General features: G+C 37.8%; 2 protein-coding genes across 2 annotated transcripts in view; both read right to left on the reverse strand.

Annotated features, from left to right (window-relative positions):
• Nucleotides 1–1,363: 1,363 nt before the first annotated feature.
• Nucleotides 1,364–11,869, reverse strand: stam (signal transducing adaptor molecule (SH3 domain and ITAM motif) 1). The gene is made up of 14 exons (XM_006792190.3): nt 11,501–11,869; nt 8,656–8,740; nt 8,418–8,493; nt 8,127–8,222; nt 7,856–8,002; nt 7,086–7,176; nt 6,616–6,811; nt 6,193–6,287; nt 5,463–5,551; nt 5,201–5,288; nt 4,991–5,045; nt 4,713–4,866; nt 4,359–4,480; nt 1,364–3,864 (listed from the first exon to the last, which is right to left on the reverse strand). Exons 1-14 carry the CDS (start codon nt 11,538–11,540, stop codon nt 3,633–3,635), a joined length of 1,566 nt encoding a protein of 521 aa, XP_006792253.3. The 5' UTR covers nt 11,541–11,869; the 3' UTR covers nt 1,364–3,632.
• A 2,463-nt stretch (nt 11,870–14,332) lies between these two features.
• colec12 (collectin sub-family member 12) overlaps nt 14,333–15,370 on the reverse strand; it is a 32,127-nt gene continuing 31,089 nt past the window's right edge. The window contains exon 10 of the mRNA XM_006792189.3: nt 14,333–15,312. Coding sequence (XP_006792252.2) covers nt 15,293–15,312 — 20 coding nt within the window. The 3' untranslated portion in view covers nt 14,333–15,292. The remainder of the gene's footprint in view (nt 15,313–15,370) is intronic.

Raw genomic sequence — 15,370 nt, forward strand, 5'->3', positions numbered from 1 at the left:
CGGAACTTTTACAATAATGTTGCTTTAAAACTAAAAAAAAAAAAAAAAAAAATGGCAGCATCTCAGTCCTGTACAAAACAAAAACAGTACATCAGGTTACAGTCCAACTCTGGGGGTGCAACAAGATGTGACATTTGGATGATACGTGACAATAAACTGGCTCCTATGGTCCCAGAACAGCTGCTACTTGGATATTTTTAACCCTCTTTGAACAAACACATTAATTTTCCATTTCGCTCCTGATTTTAGTTGAAGGCAACAAAACAAAGAAACAAAAAATATTCTTCATCTTTCTAGCGCTCAATTAAGGAACTGGAGGTACAGAGCTTAAAACACGAGTCGGTTTGTAATCTCACAGTGGTGTCGAGAAGTAGGAAGTTTGAAACATAGTACCTCCTGAAAAACTTAAACGACACCAATTTGTTAGATCAACACACTAATTTCACCAGAAATTGAACAATTCTTAATAATTCCTTCATGTAACATCATTCGATGTCAAATACAACAGATAAATTAGTTTCCTTTTTTATACTCCAGTCAGTTTTTGTAAACATGAACTCTTTCCCAAAGGCTTTGTCCGAGTAGAAGCAATATAAATTAGATAAATATGAAGAATAAGGTGAATACGGTAGGATATGAGGAGCAGACCTGTACATTTGATCTTGAATGACTTACATAGCGCTAACTGTTTAGCTTAGGGAGACTTTGGTAAAGAGCCGTTTACAAATCCTGACTCTGAATATTCAGAATCAGAGACACCTTCAGGTAGAATCTGTATTAGTGTTAACGGACAGGTTTGAAAAGCATGGAGGGGTTCAGTCAGCTTTTACATTATCATTTGAGCCTACAGTACATCAAGCATGTATCAAACACAGAGAGAAATGTCCATGTTCTCGTGTAAGCAATTAAATATACAACTAAGTTAGACAGAATATTACATATCCTGATCTATTCTCTGAATACATACATCCTTCACTGCTTCTCCATTTAAAATATCTTAACAATAATCCAAACATAAATTAAAACGTACTACAAAAAGAAAAAAGAAAGCATTTATTTTTCCAACACTAACTAAAGAAATGCTTTAAAGACACTGGGGAGACACTGGGGCTCTCCCACTTAGTAGCCAAGTCTGTGGTGCAGGTTTGCTAACACAGCCCCTGATGGGCACAAAGCAAAGCCATCAAAAAAGATGCGTAACTGCCCGATTTAAAAGGAAAACTCTGCAGCATGAATTAAGCAGTCAGTCTTGTTTCTTCGAGGGGAAAAAAAAACAATGCAAAAAGAATAGAAATAAAGAAATATACCATTTTGTTTTCAGACACTTTTTCCCTGCAACCACTTTGTTCTCTTTGGCTCAACACATCTGAAAAATCCCGACTGCAGAGTTCGCTTTTAAGGCTGAGAGAAACAGCCGGAGCTGTGCTAGCATACAGCGCCACCCATGAGGTCATCATGTGGCTTCACTACTAGTTCAGTACAGTATATACAAGAGTTATGTGCATGCTTCAGTTCCTCTACTTTCTTTTCTCTCCAAAAACAAAGTGGCTTCAGTTTTCAGTACTTCTAAAATTTGACAACATATACAAAATGTAAGAGTATCCTGATGTTTTCAGCAGACCAAAAGTCCTTTAATTAAAAAAAAGAAGAAGAAGAAGAAGAAGAAAAAAAGTTGACACCCCTTTCTGAGACATGATTAGAACTATAGTTTGTTTAAGTGGGTGAGAAAGCTGTGGGACACTGTCATTTTATTTCTATGTCAGTGTGTGAATGAAGGAAAATGATCACGCACTACTCACAGGATACGTGAACCAAGTAGTGCAGCTGTGTCTGTATGTGCATTCGCTGCTGTATGCCAGCCTGTAGTGTGCATTGTGTGTGTGCAGTCTCAGTGTGTGTACCGAGGGTGGTGTGAAGCTGTGTGTTTGTGTGTGTGTGCATATATTTCACACTTGATCAAATAGTAATTGCATTTTTTTAAATAGCTAGCTAGAAGTGGGAAACTGACATTTCTTCTTCTTATTTTTAAGTTGTTGTGTGAGAACTATTAAATTTAATAATACAGGGGGAAAAAAACAAAAATAATGGCATATGCTGAAGTCGAGCTTCAGCATTAAATATTGGAAGAGAGAATCTAATATTTGCTTTGCTGAAAAACAACCCTTTTCTGCATGCAAATTTAACTCCATATGACCTAAAAACAACTTCTTAGCACCAAATTTTTAGTTTTTCTTCTAGGAAATAATTGGAAAAAAATGTTTTGTAATCCAGTGTTGCCATAATTGTTCAATAGTCTGAAATAAACACAAAGCAATTAATGCCATAATGGTTTTGCACGTGACAAGAAAAAATCAGAATGTATGTATTGCTATCAAATCTAGATTTGAAGTGATCGGGCTTGAGAGATGGAAACTGAAAGCTGCTCCATACTTTTATGCTAAAGACAGGACATCTGTGAAAATGTGGGAAAAAATAATAATACTAATAAAAATAAAAAAACAACAGTGCCCACTTTGTGACTCAGTGTAGTGTGAGCTCTTTAAAAAAATCCCCATGATCACTTCTTTACTGGTAAGAGAAGCAGAACTGTGTATTTAAAGCTGGAGTGTGGGACCTTTGCATAAAAATGAACGTCTGCTATAGTCAAGGCTATTAGCACCTGATAAAACTCTCTAAACTTTGCAGTTTATTGAAGTTTGAAATGTGAGATGTGTGGCGAAATAGCCAGAGCTAAACTTTGGGAGCTGGAGTTGGGCTAGATGTATGGCAGATAGAAACTAAATCCTTAGTAGATTTACGCTTCTAATTTCTTTGAATACTGTGGATGAAAAAAAGAAAAGTTCACCAGTCAGATGAGAGACTAAGATCTAAAAAAGAAAGATACGATCTTTCTGGCTATCTGAATAGTTGTTTAAAAAGAAAAGAAAGTTTATCCAACTATTTCTTTTCCTGAAATACATTGTTCCTTTATTTTACTAGCACCTGGTAGGATGTAGTGTCTACTACCACCAGAAGATGATGGGACTGCACCTAGAAACTGTTTACAAGCCAAAAATTACATAACCAACAAAATCAAACAAAAACAGAAGAATAAAGACTCGTATCTAGTTGGCATCAGGCTTGTAGAGTGTTTGGTATTGTGAGATTTGATGCTTGTATAAACAAGAGAAACACGGAAAGCCAACAACAATGAACACTCTCCAACTCCTTCAAAAAAAAAAAAAAAATGGAAGTCCAGTGTAAACTCCGCCATATAAAAGTAGTATGTCAAACGTCTGCTAGACATACGCGCAGTCATTTGACAGCAGCATGAATCTTCAAATAACAGGTTAACGCTTTCCAGTGAAAATCAAATAATATTTTTGTTTAATTACTCTGACTGCCAGAGGGAGGAAATTAAAGTTCTGCACTGCAGCTTTCACTGTATATCGGCTGAATACAACAGAAAACGTGCCAATGTTAGTTAACTCTGTTTAAATTGTGTTTTAATTGATCTGGTGTCAACTTATGCAATAAAAACACATTTTCAACTATAACTATTTGATCAGGTCTGTTTTTTTGTGAGTGTGTGTGTGTGTCTGTATGTAAGAGTGCATATGTGCCTGTGAGGATATCAGTGAGCTCCTGTGGCCCTATAACAATGCTTTCTCTGAGAAGGGGGCCTGTGGGACATCTGTGGAGGGTGCTATGCTCACGCCAGAGGCAGCGCTGTAGTTTGCGGTCTGCGTCATGCCTGCGGGAGTTGTGCATGGTGCTGGGCCAGGGTTGCTGGCTGGATTCTGGTAGGACTGAACATCTGCTGGTGCCATGCCGCCTGGAGCTGCAGTGTACACTGGCGGCTGGCCCATGTACATATGAACGTCACTGTGAAAAGAATGATGGGGAAAAAGTGAATATTATACTACAGCAAGAGGGAGATATTAACACTAGTAAGACCTCTGTCTGTTTAAGAACAGAACTGTTGTGGTGTGTAAGGAATTGCTCAATGGTGAGAAATTATTGCTTTCAATTCCAAGTACAGCAAATACTTTGATTTAAAATGTGGAAACCAAGATTCAATTTCAATGAGGAAAAAGCAGAAGTTGTTCAGGTATTTAAGAAGGCTTTGTCTATAACGCTGGAACAAGTGAAAGCCTGGTTCTGCAGCTGAGTAACAGCCTCTGATACCAGCGGAAAATTTACCATATGTAAAAATAACTTAAAGAATAAGTGAAGCGTGAATGTAATTAAGCATTTAAATGTATTTGCCATTTTTCATCTCACATAAAAGAGAGGAGAACAACAGCGGAAACTGATACCAATAATCTTAGTATTTGTACTGTGTGCTGTAGCAGGACCGTGGGTAACCTCAAACTCACCTGGGAGCTGGTTGACCAGGAATGGGAGTTCCAGGAGGAAGTTGCTCCATAGGAACGGTATAGCCTTGCACCCCAGCACTGTTCATGCCATATGAACCTGATGCAGGCTGACCAGGGTAGACCTGTGGTGACAAATATAAACACAAAGGAAATATTAATATTCAATCAGCTTTAAAGTCCTTGAAAGAATGACAACAGCTCCTAATGTTGTCTGTGTAGATTCTCAATCATTCAGGTTCATGGTAATCTATCTTTTCTTTCCAAGTGTCTTAGACTTCCCAGTGTTGGTACTTCCCTTTCAGAATGTAGCTGCTTCTCAAATTTAAAAAAAGAAGAAGTTTGTATTGACTTCACCTGTTGTGCGGCGCTGGCAGGCTGCTGCATGTAATACTGTTGGCTCTGCAGCTTGGCATACATGGCATAGACGGGATCTTCATTCATCAGCTTGGCATATAAAGACAGCGCTTCCATCACCTTCACGTTCAGCTCTGACAGCTCCGAGTGCTTCCTGGTGATACAAACAATCAGCAATCCATATCTTGTCAAACACCTTCTGCGTGTTATTCACTTCTGCTGAGCTTACAATGTTCGGAATTTCTATGAATAAAGCACACCACATCAACACAATGTACCTGTCAATATCCTCCAACTTCTGATCAATGAGGGGCCCCATTTGATTGCAGGCACCTGATGAAAAAATTGTTTAAATCTCTTTCTTTGGCTGACAGAAATCCACCTTTTCCAAAATGCAGCATGTATACAATGTTAGTAAATATTTTTCTTTCACTTTCATATATTCATATTTTGCATAAGAAATTAATAAATAAATGAATGAAAATTACCTTCAAGCTGTAATAATTCAACACTGTCAGACTGGTTGTCTGTTGGATCCGCACTTTGAATCATTTGCAGTAACTGGTCCATTTTGTCCTGAGAAGATGTGATAAGTATCGGATAGATGTGAGATCATTTCACAACTTAATCCAGAAGTAATAAAGTTTTTTATCTTATACTGGAAGAGATTTTTTTATTTACTGTAGCAACTTGTGACCTTAATAAATCTGAATGATCTGAGTAAGAAAGCGCACACAGCAGAGCACTCACCTCGTCTATGTACACTGGCTCCTGTTCGGGCTCTATGGTCTCTACCTGAATGTCCTCACTGAACTGTACTGTCTTTTTCTCCGTCTTCACTGTGGGTTTTCAAGCAGCCGCAGATGCAGCAGGAGAAAGACAACACAACAGTGGCAGTGGTCAGCAACGCAAACGTAAGAGATAAGGACAAACTAACTTGATCACCTGTAATGCTCTGATAGAAGCATGCAGCACAGAAACAGATATCAGATAAAAATAGAAGTTAGATAAAAGTTTTTCTTGAACTTGAATTACAAGAAACGGTGGCACACAGCATGAAGGCAGTAGAAGTGCAACAGCATGATGTACATACCCAGTATGCAAACCCACAGAATCAACAATATGACAAAGCCATACAATTAGCAAGCAAAACATTTCTGTGGTAACAATGAATTAGATAGAACAGAGCATAAAGATAACAACATATGAATATGAATGTTGCATTTCAGAGGGCTCTGTAATTATACCAGAAAAAGATTTGGTACATAAGAAAAGAGCATCAGCAGGAGAAAGTGCTGATCACACACTGCTTGAACTCCTTCCCAGAAATTTAGGCAGTGTTATTTTTTCAGTACCTATTTTGTGTCTCTTACTGCACTCTGCTCTCTGGATATCACACTCCCAGATCTATAAAGCAATGCTGCTAATGGACTAAATGGGCTACCAAAGAAACAGCAATGATTCAAGTGTGTGTACTCACTCATCTCAGGCTCTGCAGTGAGATCAGCAGTGACAAAGTTGGAGGGAAACAGCCCCACCCCCTGATATGTTTCCCCTTTCCACCAGTTTGGGTCACTGGGAGAAAGAAAACAAAAAGCCCATTCAATTATAAGAAAAATGTTGCCTTTAGTAACTGAATGTAATCCTTAATAATTTCATTGGCATTTTACAAAGTCATTTCCAGACCTCTTTAAAGCATGAATACATAGATGTGATGTTTAAAACGTATTTTTCTTTTGAGTTCATGGATTCTGTGCTTTTCTAAAGAGCATTTCAAAAAGGCTTCAAAGAGAACAGCCATCCAAATAAGAACGCAACATAGGCCCAGGAAATCTGCTCACTATTATATACTGAAAGTCCCGGTTTGTTGTGTGCTCTTGATTATATGTGTGTAAAAGTTCACCTATCGTCCAGGATAGTGATAATTTCTCCCGACTTAAAGGTGAGCTCATTGTCCTCTGCAGCCTCAAAATCGTAGATGGCACGGACTTTTCTGCCGTCAGACTTGTGTGAGGAGAGCAGGGTGGAGGTGTTTGGGTAAAGACTCGACATTGAGGTCTGCGGTTGCTGACGCTGCTCCTTCAGAGACAACTCGATAGCTGCACACAAGAGAGATAATAAGATAATCACAAGAGTGTGATTGTGTGTTTGCCCTTGAAAACCTTGTGGAACATCTGCAATTCATTAATCCACAATAACAGGGGGAGTTTTGCAAAGCCAATAAACAACAGTTAAAATGTGTTTAATGAACATGCTTCTAATGCATTTCTATGTGTGTCTGAATACTAAAAAGAGTCTTTACACAAGAATCCTTTACAAAAACAAAATAAAAAATGGTCCGGTGCTCTGATTATCTGATAGAGTCCTCTTTACCTTTGGCCAAATCCTCCTCTTCTTTTTTGTTTGTTGATGTGGAGGGATCCTTTGCCACTAAAGCTGGGCTTGCTTTTGCTTGCTCAGCAGCCTGTGAAGACAATAATCATGTGCTTCACATAAATAATGACTTACACTCATGAATCAAAAGAATAAAAGAACGTGGATGGATTTTGAGCAAACCAAGAGAGATACTAGCATTACAAATAGAATGAGCCAGAACTTAAAATTCTGATCTTAACCACTAGCGCTGCAACGATTCGTTGGCATAATTGATGACATAGACTATAAAAACAAGTCGACATGGAATTTTAAAGGACTTCCCAGAAAACAAAGTTGAATGCAGACTGTCAAAGCGGAGCTTTTCCTTCCACAGCAGCAGGACTGCAGTGCACCAGAATGTAAAACGTCAGCAATCTGGAGCTGTGACGTCAACTCTGAGTGGGTCAGTTTTAGAGAGTTAAGTTAGTGTGTCGCTTTGATACCTTGTTTATATTAATGTTTTTACAGTAATGTTTATGTTAGCTTACCTGTCGTAAGGTAACGATGATGCTTGTTGAGCGAACATCATTTCAGTTTTGTTAGCGAATGAGTGAAATGCGATAGTAACCCATTAAACAGCAGTCGCTATACTATCTCCTAGTTTGTTTGTTTTTCTCACATTAATATTAGCGTTTATTCTGAACAGTAAACATTTTCCAACTTACGTCAGGTATGTATCCACTGCAATTGTGGGGGTGGGGTATAAACCACCATACTCATATACCAACCTGGGAGCCCACAGCAGGGAACGTGACACCCTGTTCCCGTAAATTCTTGATCATTGCTGAGATCAGACTGAGCTGCGGATCATTGCGGAAGTCTTCCGCCCACTCCACCATCAGGGCCTTCAGCTTCTCGCAGACTTTGGGGTGGCCCTGGAGAACACACATTAAAGCATTTATGCCAACACGGATCAAAAGTGAACCCTTTTGAAGAAATCCCACATAGTTAATGTGGCTTATTTGGACAACACACAAGAAAGTGAAATTTACCACACACCTTGTTTAAGACATTACTGACTTCACTGGCAAACTCTCTGGAGCACACCTCCAAGTGGAAAATTTTCCCACAGTTTGAGACACAGGCACCGAGAAGCTGCGAAGACAAAGTGTACATCCTATTCATGAACCTCATGAAGTAAGTAAACAGCTGAAATACTTCTGACATACGTAATTTATCACTTATAAAAGAGTAAATGTGGTTACTTTATAAGCTTATAGCTTAGTGTCATTTAAGAAATAAGTTATCAAACATAAACAAAACATGGCTGTTTGTTACGAGTCTGCTTACAGTCAGTGCCTGCATGGCTACGTGAGGGTCCTTGTGGTTCACTCTTCTCATTATAGAGCGGAGGCATTCTTTGGGCCTGGAACAGAACAGCACAACTCAAAGGTTTGAGAGGGTTAAGCTATATTAAACTCTTCTTTTAAACTTCTTTAGACTTCCTTGAATATATATTCTAATGATCCAAAACTCAAATATAAAAGAAATGTGTTGGTATGCCTCAGAATGAGGAAAGTTAACTGACCCAGTGCGTGACTGCCCTATCTTGTCACATATGTCCAGAATGAGGCCCCAGTCCTCAGCAGTGTTCATCTCACTGGTTGCTTTCTCTGCAGGAAAGAAGAACACCAACTGGCATGAGAAGAAGTCTTTACAGCGAAAGCATATTTTTTCCTGCATGACTGTATTTAGAGATGGGAAAGAAGAGACATGGGAATTCTGTAGAGGAGTAATAAAGCTACTGTAATCCTACAAAAAAATAAAAGAATCACTGTTGTAAACGGTCCGTGAGAATCCTCTTTTCATGATCATGTTTGGTACTGAGAAATCACAACAACAAGATTACTATGTTCCTCTACACATAAGCATAAAAATAATGGGGTACAAAGGGCTGACAATATATGAGAAGCACCCCATCAACACTACCGCACTACAGTGAACACAATCTAACAGCTCATGATCTGCGAAGACTTTACCTGAAGTTTATCTAAGGATCAGTGCATTTCAATCAGCAGTGGGTTCTATATGCCACTTAAGAATTGGGTTTTTTCTTCCAAATGAAATGGTTAGTCTTGAATCTACCGGTACTCTGTGTGTACTGTATTTGACTCCTCTGGTCTTGGAAGCAGCTTCATGTTTTACCAAGTACCACTTGTGCAATTTTGAGCAGATAAGGTGTTTAACAAGAACATTTTAGATTTAGATTAAACAGATGTTAAAATGCTTTGTCTGACAACATTTTAACATCTTCTTGAATGTTGTGCCAATAATATTTAGCCAATAATAAACATCAGCCAGTGGCATCACATACCATCCCTTTATTTGCCCACAGCAATCAACAGCGCTGATATTTCAGGGTTGCAGTTGGGCTGGAGTCTATCCCAGCTGTCATAGAGCAAGAGTCTAAGTTAGCCCTGGACAGGTTCCCAGTCTATTACAGAGCTAAGTGTATTCCAAGTATAAACATAGGAATGGAAATAAGATGTGTAAATAGCTGACATTGCTTTCTAACATGAGTCATCAGTTGCTGTTGTTGGGAAGTAGAAGTAATAATTGGGAAGTAATAAGTACATTAAAAAGGTTTTTTTGCTTCTTTTGCTCTTGACAAAAGAAGCATTAGAAAAATATTTCTATATACCCCAAACAAGATTGGAAGTATTAGAGATGGACAGAAAGCCAAAATTCATTATCCTTGTTATGTGGCACCCAGTTTTATCTACCTGCCACACCTGACTGTGTTCAAACCATAAAGAACCTCTTTGAATGTTTGGAAGATCTGGAATCACAGATGTAAAAAAACAAAAACAAACCCTTAAACTAAAGAAAGAAACTAAGAAAAACTGAAGTTATTTTATTCAGACCCCCCGAGCTACACAACCCTCCTCAGTGAGGCAGTTAGTCCTTTAACCATTCAATCTTTGTGTTTTTATGAGACATTCCGTGAATTTTAGCAATCAAAGGAATGGAAGGAGAGCTTTTACCAAGTGAAACCACTGCTAGAGCCAAATCTCACCTGGTCTAATGCAATTCTCTGTATATAGAATTGCCCATTTCCACGCTTTCCAGTTGGTTCAAAACGCAGCTGATTGACTCTTGTACAAAAAAAAGATAGCTCATTGCTCCTGTTTTAGTTGAACTGCATTGGCTATCTGTGAAGTTTCAAATAAATGAGTTCCATAACAGATATTTTTTTTGTCTGCAGGTCACCAACTCATTATCCCAACAACTTCTCTCAGTGCCCCTTACTCAACTAAAAGCTAAAGACAACCAGGCAAATGTGGTTATGGCCCCCTGGCTCTGGAATAATCTGCTTCCCCAAATAACAACCTGATCAACAGCTGATGATTTTAAATCAGCTCTAATGATTTATTTACACTTGCTTTAATTAAGTCTGAGGTCCCTCATGGTTTGATCACACTCACTGCAAATGTCTTTTTTCCACCCGTTTTAGTTGACTAGTAATGTTTTTTATTCTTATTTCTGACGTTTTTTTCCACTTATTATTTTTCATTATGTTGACTATGTGGGTTTCAAGCCTCTAAATCACTTTGGCTGCTGTCATGTCATACAAAACAGTATAGTGAAGTAACAGATGCTCACAACAGTAGTAAAAGCCAGGAACAGAAGAGCACGATCACTTAAAGGCTGGTTTGTTTTACCAAACCAGCATTTACTGCTGGGTTTGGGCTTGAGGCTGTGTATGGGGCTGTGCAAGTGAACGGTGTTGTGCATTTTTCATCTATATGAAAACTACACACTCTACATGAAAATTAGGTGGCTAACCACTCGACAAAGATCAAAGAGACGACAGGAAATACAGCGATACTCTGTGGTTTCACATAGCTCCGCATCCTCTTTCACTTCCACTCACTGTGAGAGGTCAAGCACATAATTGTGGTTAGCTAACAGAAGATGGGATACATAAAGGTAGCCAGTGATATGGCTTGCTAACTCAATTCAGTGATCCGATGACAAGCCTGTGTCTCCGCCTTCATTAAGAGTTGGCCTGACTTAAATAATACACGTAATACATCTCGAGAATAACATCACCAGTTTAGGATGCTATCGCCAAACGGTCACTTGCTGTTTGCTAGCTAAATATACACATAGGATAGGGGAGCAAGCTAGCCATCTATGCTCCTCAAAAACAAGCAAAACAGACATCAAAATTAATATCATGGGCTTCAGTGGGTTCATGGGTTGTCAGTTTACACAACCTACAGTATGTACCAAACGTTACCCATATAACAATAATATAAATCCAGTGGCTAAGTGAAATGTTGCCCATTGCTGGAGAACACAAACAAAGCTGTTTGGTCACAGCTACTTAGCTAGCCTGCTAATAACAGCCTCCAGTTGTGATTACTCACCAACATCTTGGTCAAAGGGGTTGGTCGTGAAGAGAGGCATCGCTTGGTGTATAGACGACAACAGATTTCGCCTTTCCCAGATATTTTCTTTCCCTCTTTTTTCTTATTTGATACAATACAAATGCATAGTAACGACAACCTAATGGGTATCAAAGGTAGCTAACTGATTCTTTTCTACACAGTCACTCCTTCGCCAGACGGCAACAAGCAGGGCATTCTGGGTAATCGAAGGAGCCCTAACTGTATTTAATAAACGGTTATAAACCTCTACAGTTTAACACTCCCTGTCAGACTACTGCTCATCCCTGTGTGCTGTCTGCAAACTAGAGAGAATGAATCATAAGTCACAAATTGTCCTTGGCATAGAAAAAAATAACATGTCATCGTCAGGTGATGTCGATCACGTGACAAAATGTGAATGTGAGGCTGCAGCGCGTGAAAATGAGTAACACATAAAGACTTTAATCTTGTAGTTAGAGGATTCGTGTGGCGTAAGTGAAGCAATAAATGGGTAATTTATAATTTAAGTAATTAACAGTGGTCTAAACGAAACTACATTAACCAATATGTAATTCTAGCACAGATGACATTAACTGCTGGATGTCTACAAACCTTTTAAAATTGAACAGAGACAAGAAAGAAATATTGGATATATTTATCCAGTTATATTACTGGATATATTACCAGTTTAAAGCAGCGGCATCCAGAATCCCTACACAGAAACAGAAACTTTATCAAATTACCCCAATATTGAAGTCTTCACTGGGTCCTGGTTCCACCCAGGATTACGTTTAAAATCTCTGTTAGTTCATACAACTCTCAGTGGCTTGCTCTTCAAGTACATCTCTGACTTGCTCAGTAAGACCAAGTGGACCTCTCTAGAGAGGTGCAAATCTTTTAACTATTCCCTGAGTTGGACCTAAATGCGCTGAGGGTGCTTTGCCTCACTGTTGTCTTGTCCTTTGGACCAAGCTGCCTAAAGTCAAGACACAACTGGGCAGTGTTGGTCAAGTTACTTGAAAAAAGTAATCAGTAATTAATTACTGATTACTTCCCCAAAAAAGTAATCCCGTTACTTTACTGATTACTTATTTTCAAAAGTAATTAATTACTTAGTTACTTAGTTACTTAGTTACTTTTTAAAAACATGATTTACAACCTGAATAGGTGATAAAGCGATAGATCTTTCAGCCCAATTCTACTTTTTCTACATAATCATCATACAAAATGTAATCAAATGGAAAAGTCTCTTTTTAAAACTTGTTTTGTTAGTTTTAATCTTTTACCTTTATGCATGAAGCAAAATTTTAATTATATGCACCATTCTCTGACTTGAAGAAATTAGTTTAACATTTAAACCTATTTTCTGCACATTCCAGCACATAATATATATATATATTGTGTTTACACTCACTCTTTCAGATGCAAGTAAAACACAGCAGAAAATAAATAAAGTCAAAGACTAGCGGTCCTTTTGCTCTATTTTCACCTGTAAAGCAGGAGTAGGGTAGGCGGAGGGTTATCCTGGTGCAGGTGTGCCGCAGCGGTCAGTGGAAGGATACGGCAGTTTCTCTGTGAGTTTCCCATTACGTCGTAGCGCACTCGGTGCTTGCTTGGAAGTTTAGGGGGGGTTTTTTCGCTGTAAAAAGAAGTTTTCTTCCCACGCACAACGGACACTAATGTTTTTGTCACTTTTTATGGAATCAAACTCAAAGTAAGGTCAGTACTTCCACGCTTTAAACGCTGCACGCTCATACTCTCTCCCGCACTCGATATATGATCCATTGTTGATCTGCACACAGCTGTTGTCACGCACGTCGCACTCGCTTACGTCACTGTCATGAGACATTCTCGCAAGAAAATCACGGTTTTAGTAACGCAGTAACGCAGCGTTCCTACGGGAAAGTAACGGTAATCTAATTACCGTTTTTGCAATAGTAATCCCTTACTTTACTCGTTACTTGAAAAAAGTAATCGGATTACAGTAACGCGTTACTTGTAACGCGTTACTGCCCATCTCTGCAACTGGGTCTATGTTAAAGTTCTGTTTAGTTGTTTTAATTGCTTTAGGACATTACCGAGATACAGTTTAAAAATGTTTTTATAATGTATGGAAAGCACACTGAGTTTAATTAAAAGTGTATATATGTGTATATATATAAATAAAATTGGCACCAATATTAGCATATATATAATTCAAGTATAATTTTGAAAAGATCATACATTTTAAGAATTTTGTTAGTGCTTAGAACAAGTATATCATCTTAAAAAGGGTATTATTGTCCGCATTTATTATTTTATGCATTTTTCACTTTTTAGACAAAGCATACATATCAAAAAACAAACAAACAAACAAACAAACAAACAAACAAACAAACAAACAAACAAACAAACAAAGCCCAAAACATACAAATATACGTTAGTAAATCTGAAATTATCTATCTTTCGAAAGACTGAATATTACATTATATAAATCCATTATTTAGTCATGGTGTTGTAATTGTCAATTTATAATATTAGCATGTTATTATTATATTATTAATACAATGGTATGTAGGTTTAGGCAGCATCAGGGATGTTCACACACTCTGTCTAGAGTGTGTGAAATATGTAAGTTTAGCTGAAGTTCAGATTTTTTTGTAATATTTTGCTACTTTTTCTCAAAGTACTGATGTTATACTGTTATACACTAGTTTTATTGAAGACAAAATAAAAATGCAAGTAATACATAAATAGCAGATTAGCAGTAATATTTGAAATTTAAAGTTTCTATTTTCCTTTACTTTTTATGTGTAAACACTTGGCATTTCATGCTAACCAATCTGTATATTTTATGGACAACAGTCAGTGATTCCACACAAATTCTTTCCCCATTTTATTGTGTTAAGCATTCTGACCTGATCCATCGGAATGTGGTGATTGAATGAACTCACAGATCAACCTTAAACTGGATTAAACATTGCTATTCAGTCCATAAGATCAACAACAAAAAAATGATTATAAAAATTATAATGTTTCACATATTGCATTTGGCATAATGAAGAAATCATCTGATAATGGATACATTACAAACCATGTGCATACGGATCATGTATATATCAGATTAAGATAATACTGGCAGGTCAAAGTCCAAGAAATACAGTCCTTTGTAAAGCAGCAACACTGCTCACATCAGCAATCAATTCTCCCCCATCCTCCAAAAAAAGCACTGAGAAAATTTACTCTACTTTTCTTTCTTTTTGTTAGGTTACAGGTATTTATTGGGTAATGATTACAAGTGGTTGCTCACCATGTTTGTGGGAACTTGCTTGTAAACAAATGATGATTCTATGATTCTGTGGAGTATTTTATCGGATACAAAGATTTCTATTTGAAGTATACTCTGACAGATTGAATGTGTAAAGACTGAGTAACTGAACAAATTAAACAATATCAAATTCAGTTCCAACCAACTAATTGTCATTTGTAAAATATTATTTACAGATACACATGTACAACTGTGGCTGCATCAGCCTAAATAAATGAAGATACTCATATTTTTTCAGTACAAAATCTAAATTAATACAACAGTGGAATGGCTCTGTGTTTGCTCTGCCTTTTGCACGGTACTATGTTGTAAAGTGCCTTTAAAGACAAATAAAAGTCCAAGTGTCAGTGATGCTCCACTGGGCTGGCTTTATCAGAGTCCTCTAGTCACGTAGCGCTCCTCCGCATGGCCCTTGTTATAGTGACGTCTTCAACCTCTTCACCTTTCTCCTGAAAGGAGACTGATCACTACTTCTTAGATGGATGCTATAAAACTGGAACTTTCACTGTGAAGAGAACAAAAAAAATACAACACATTTTGTATCTGCATCTCTGTGTGTGCGC

The sequence above is a fragment of the Neolamprologus brichardi genome, chromosome 18 (assembly GCF_056152115.1).
Source record: "Neolamprologus brichardi isolate AB-2024 chromosome 18, ASM5615211v1, whole genome shotgun sequence".
Taxonomy (NCBI): Eukaryota; Metazoa; Chordata; class Actinopteri; order Cichliformes; family Cichlidae; genus Neolamprologus; species Neolamprologus brichardi.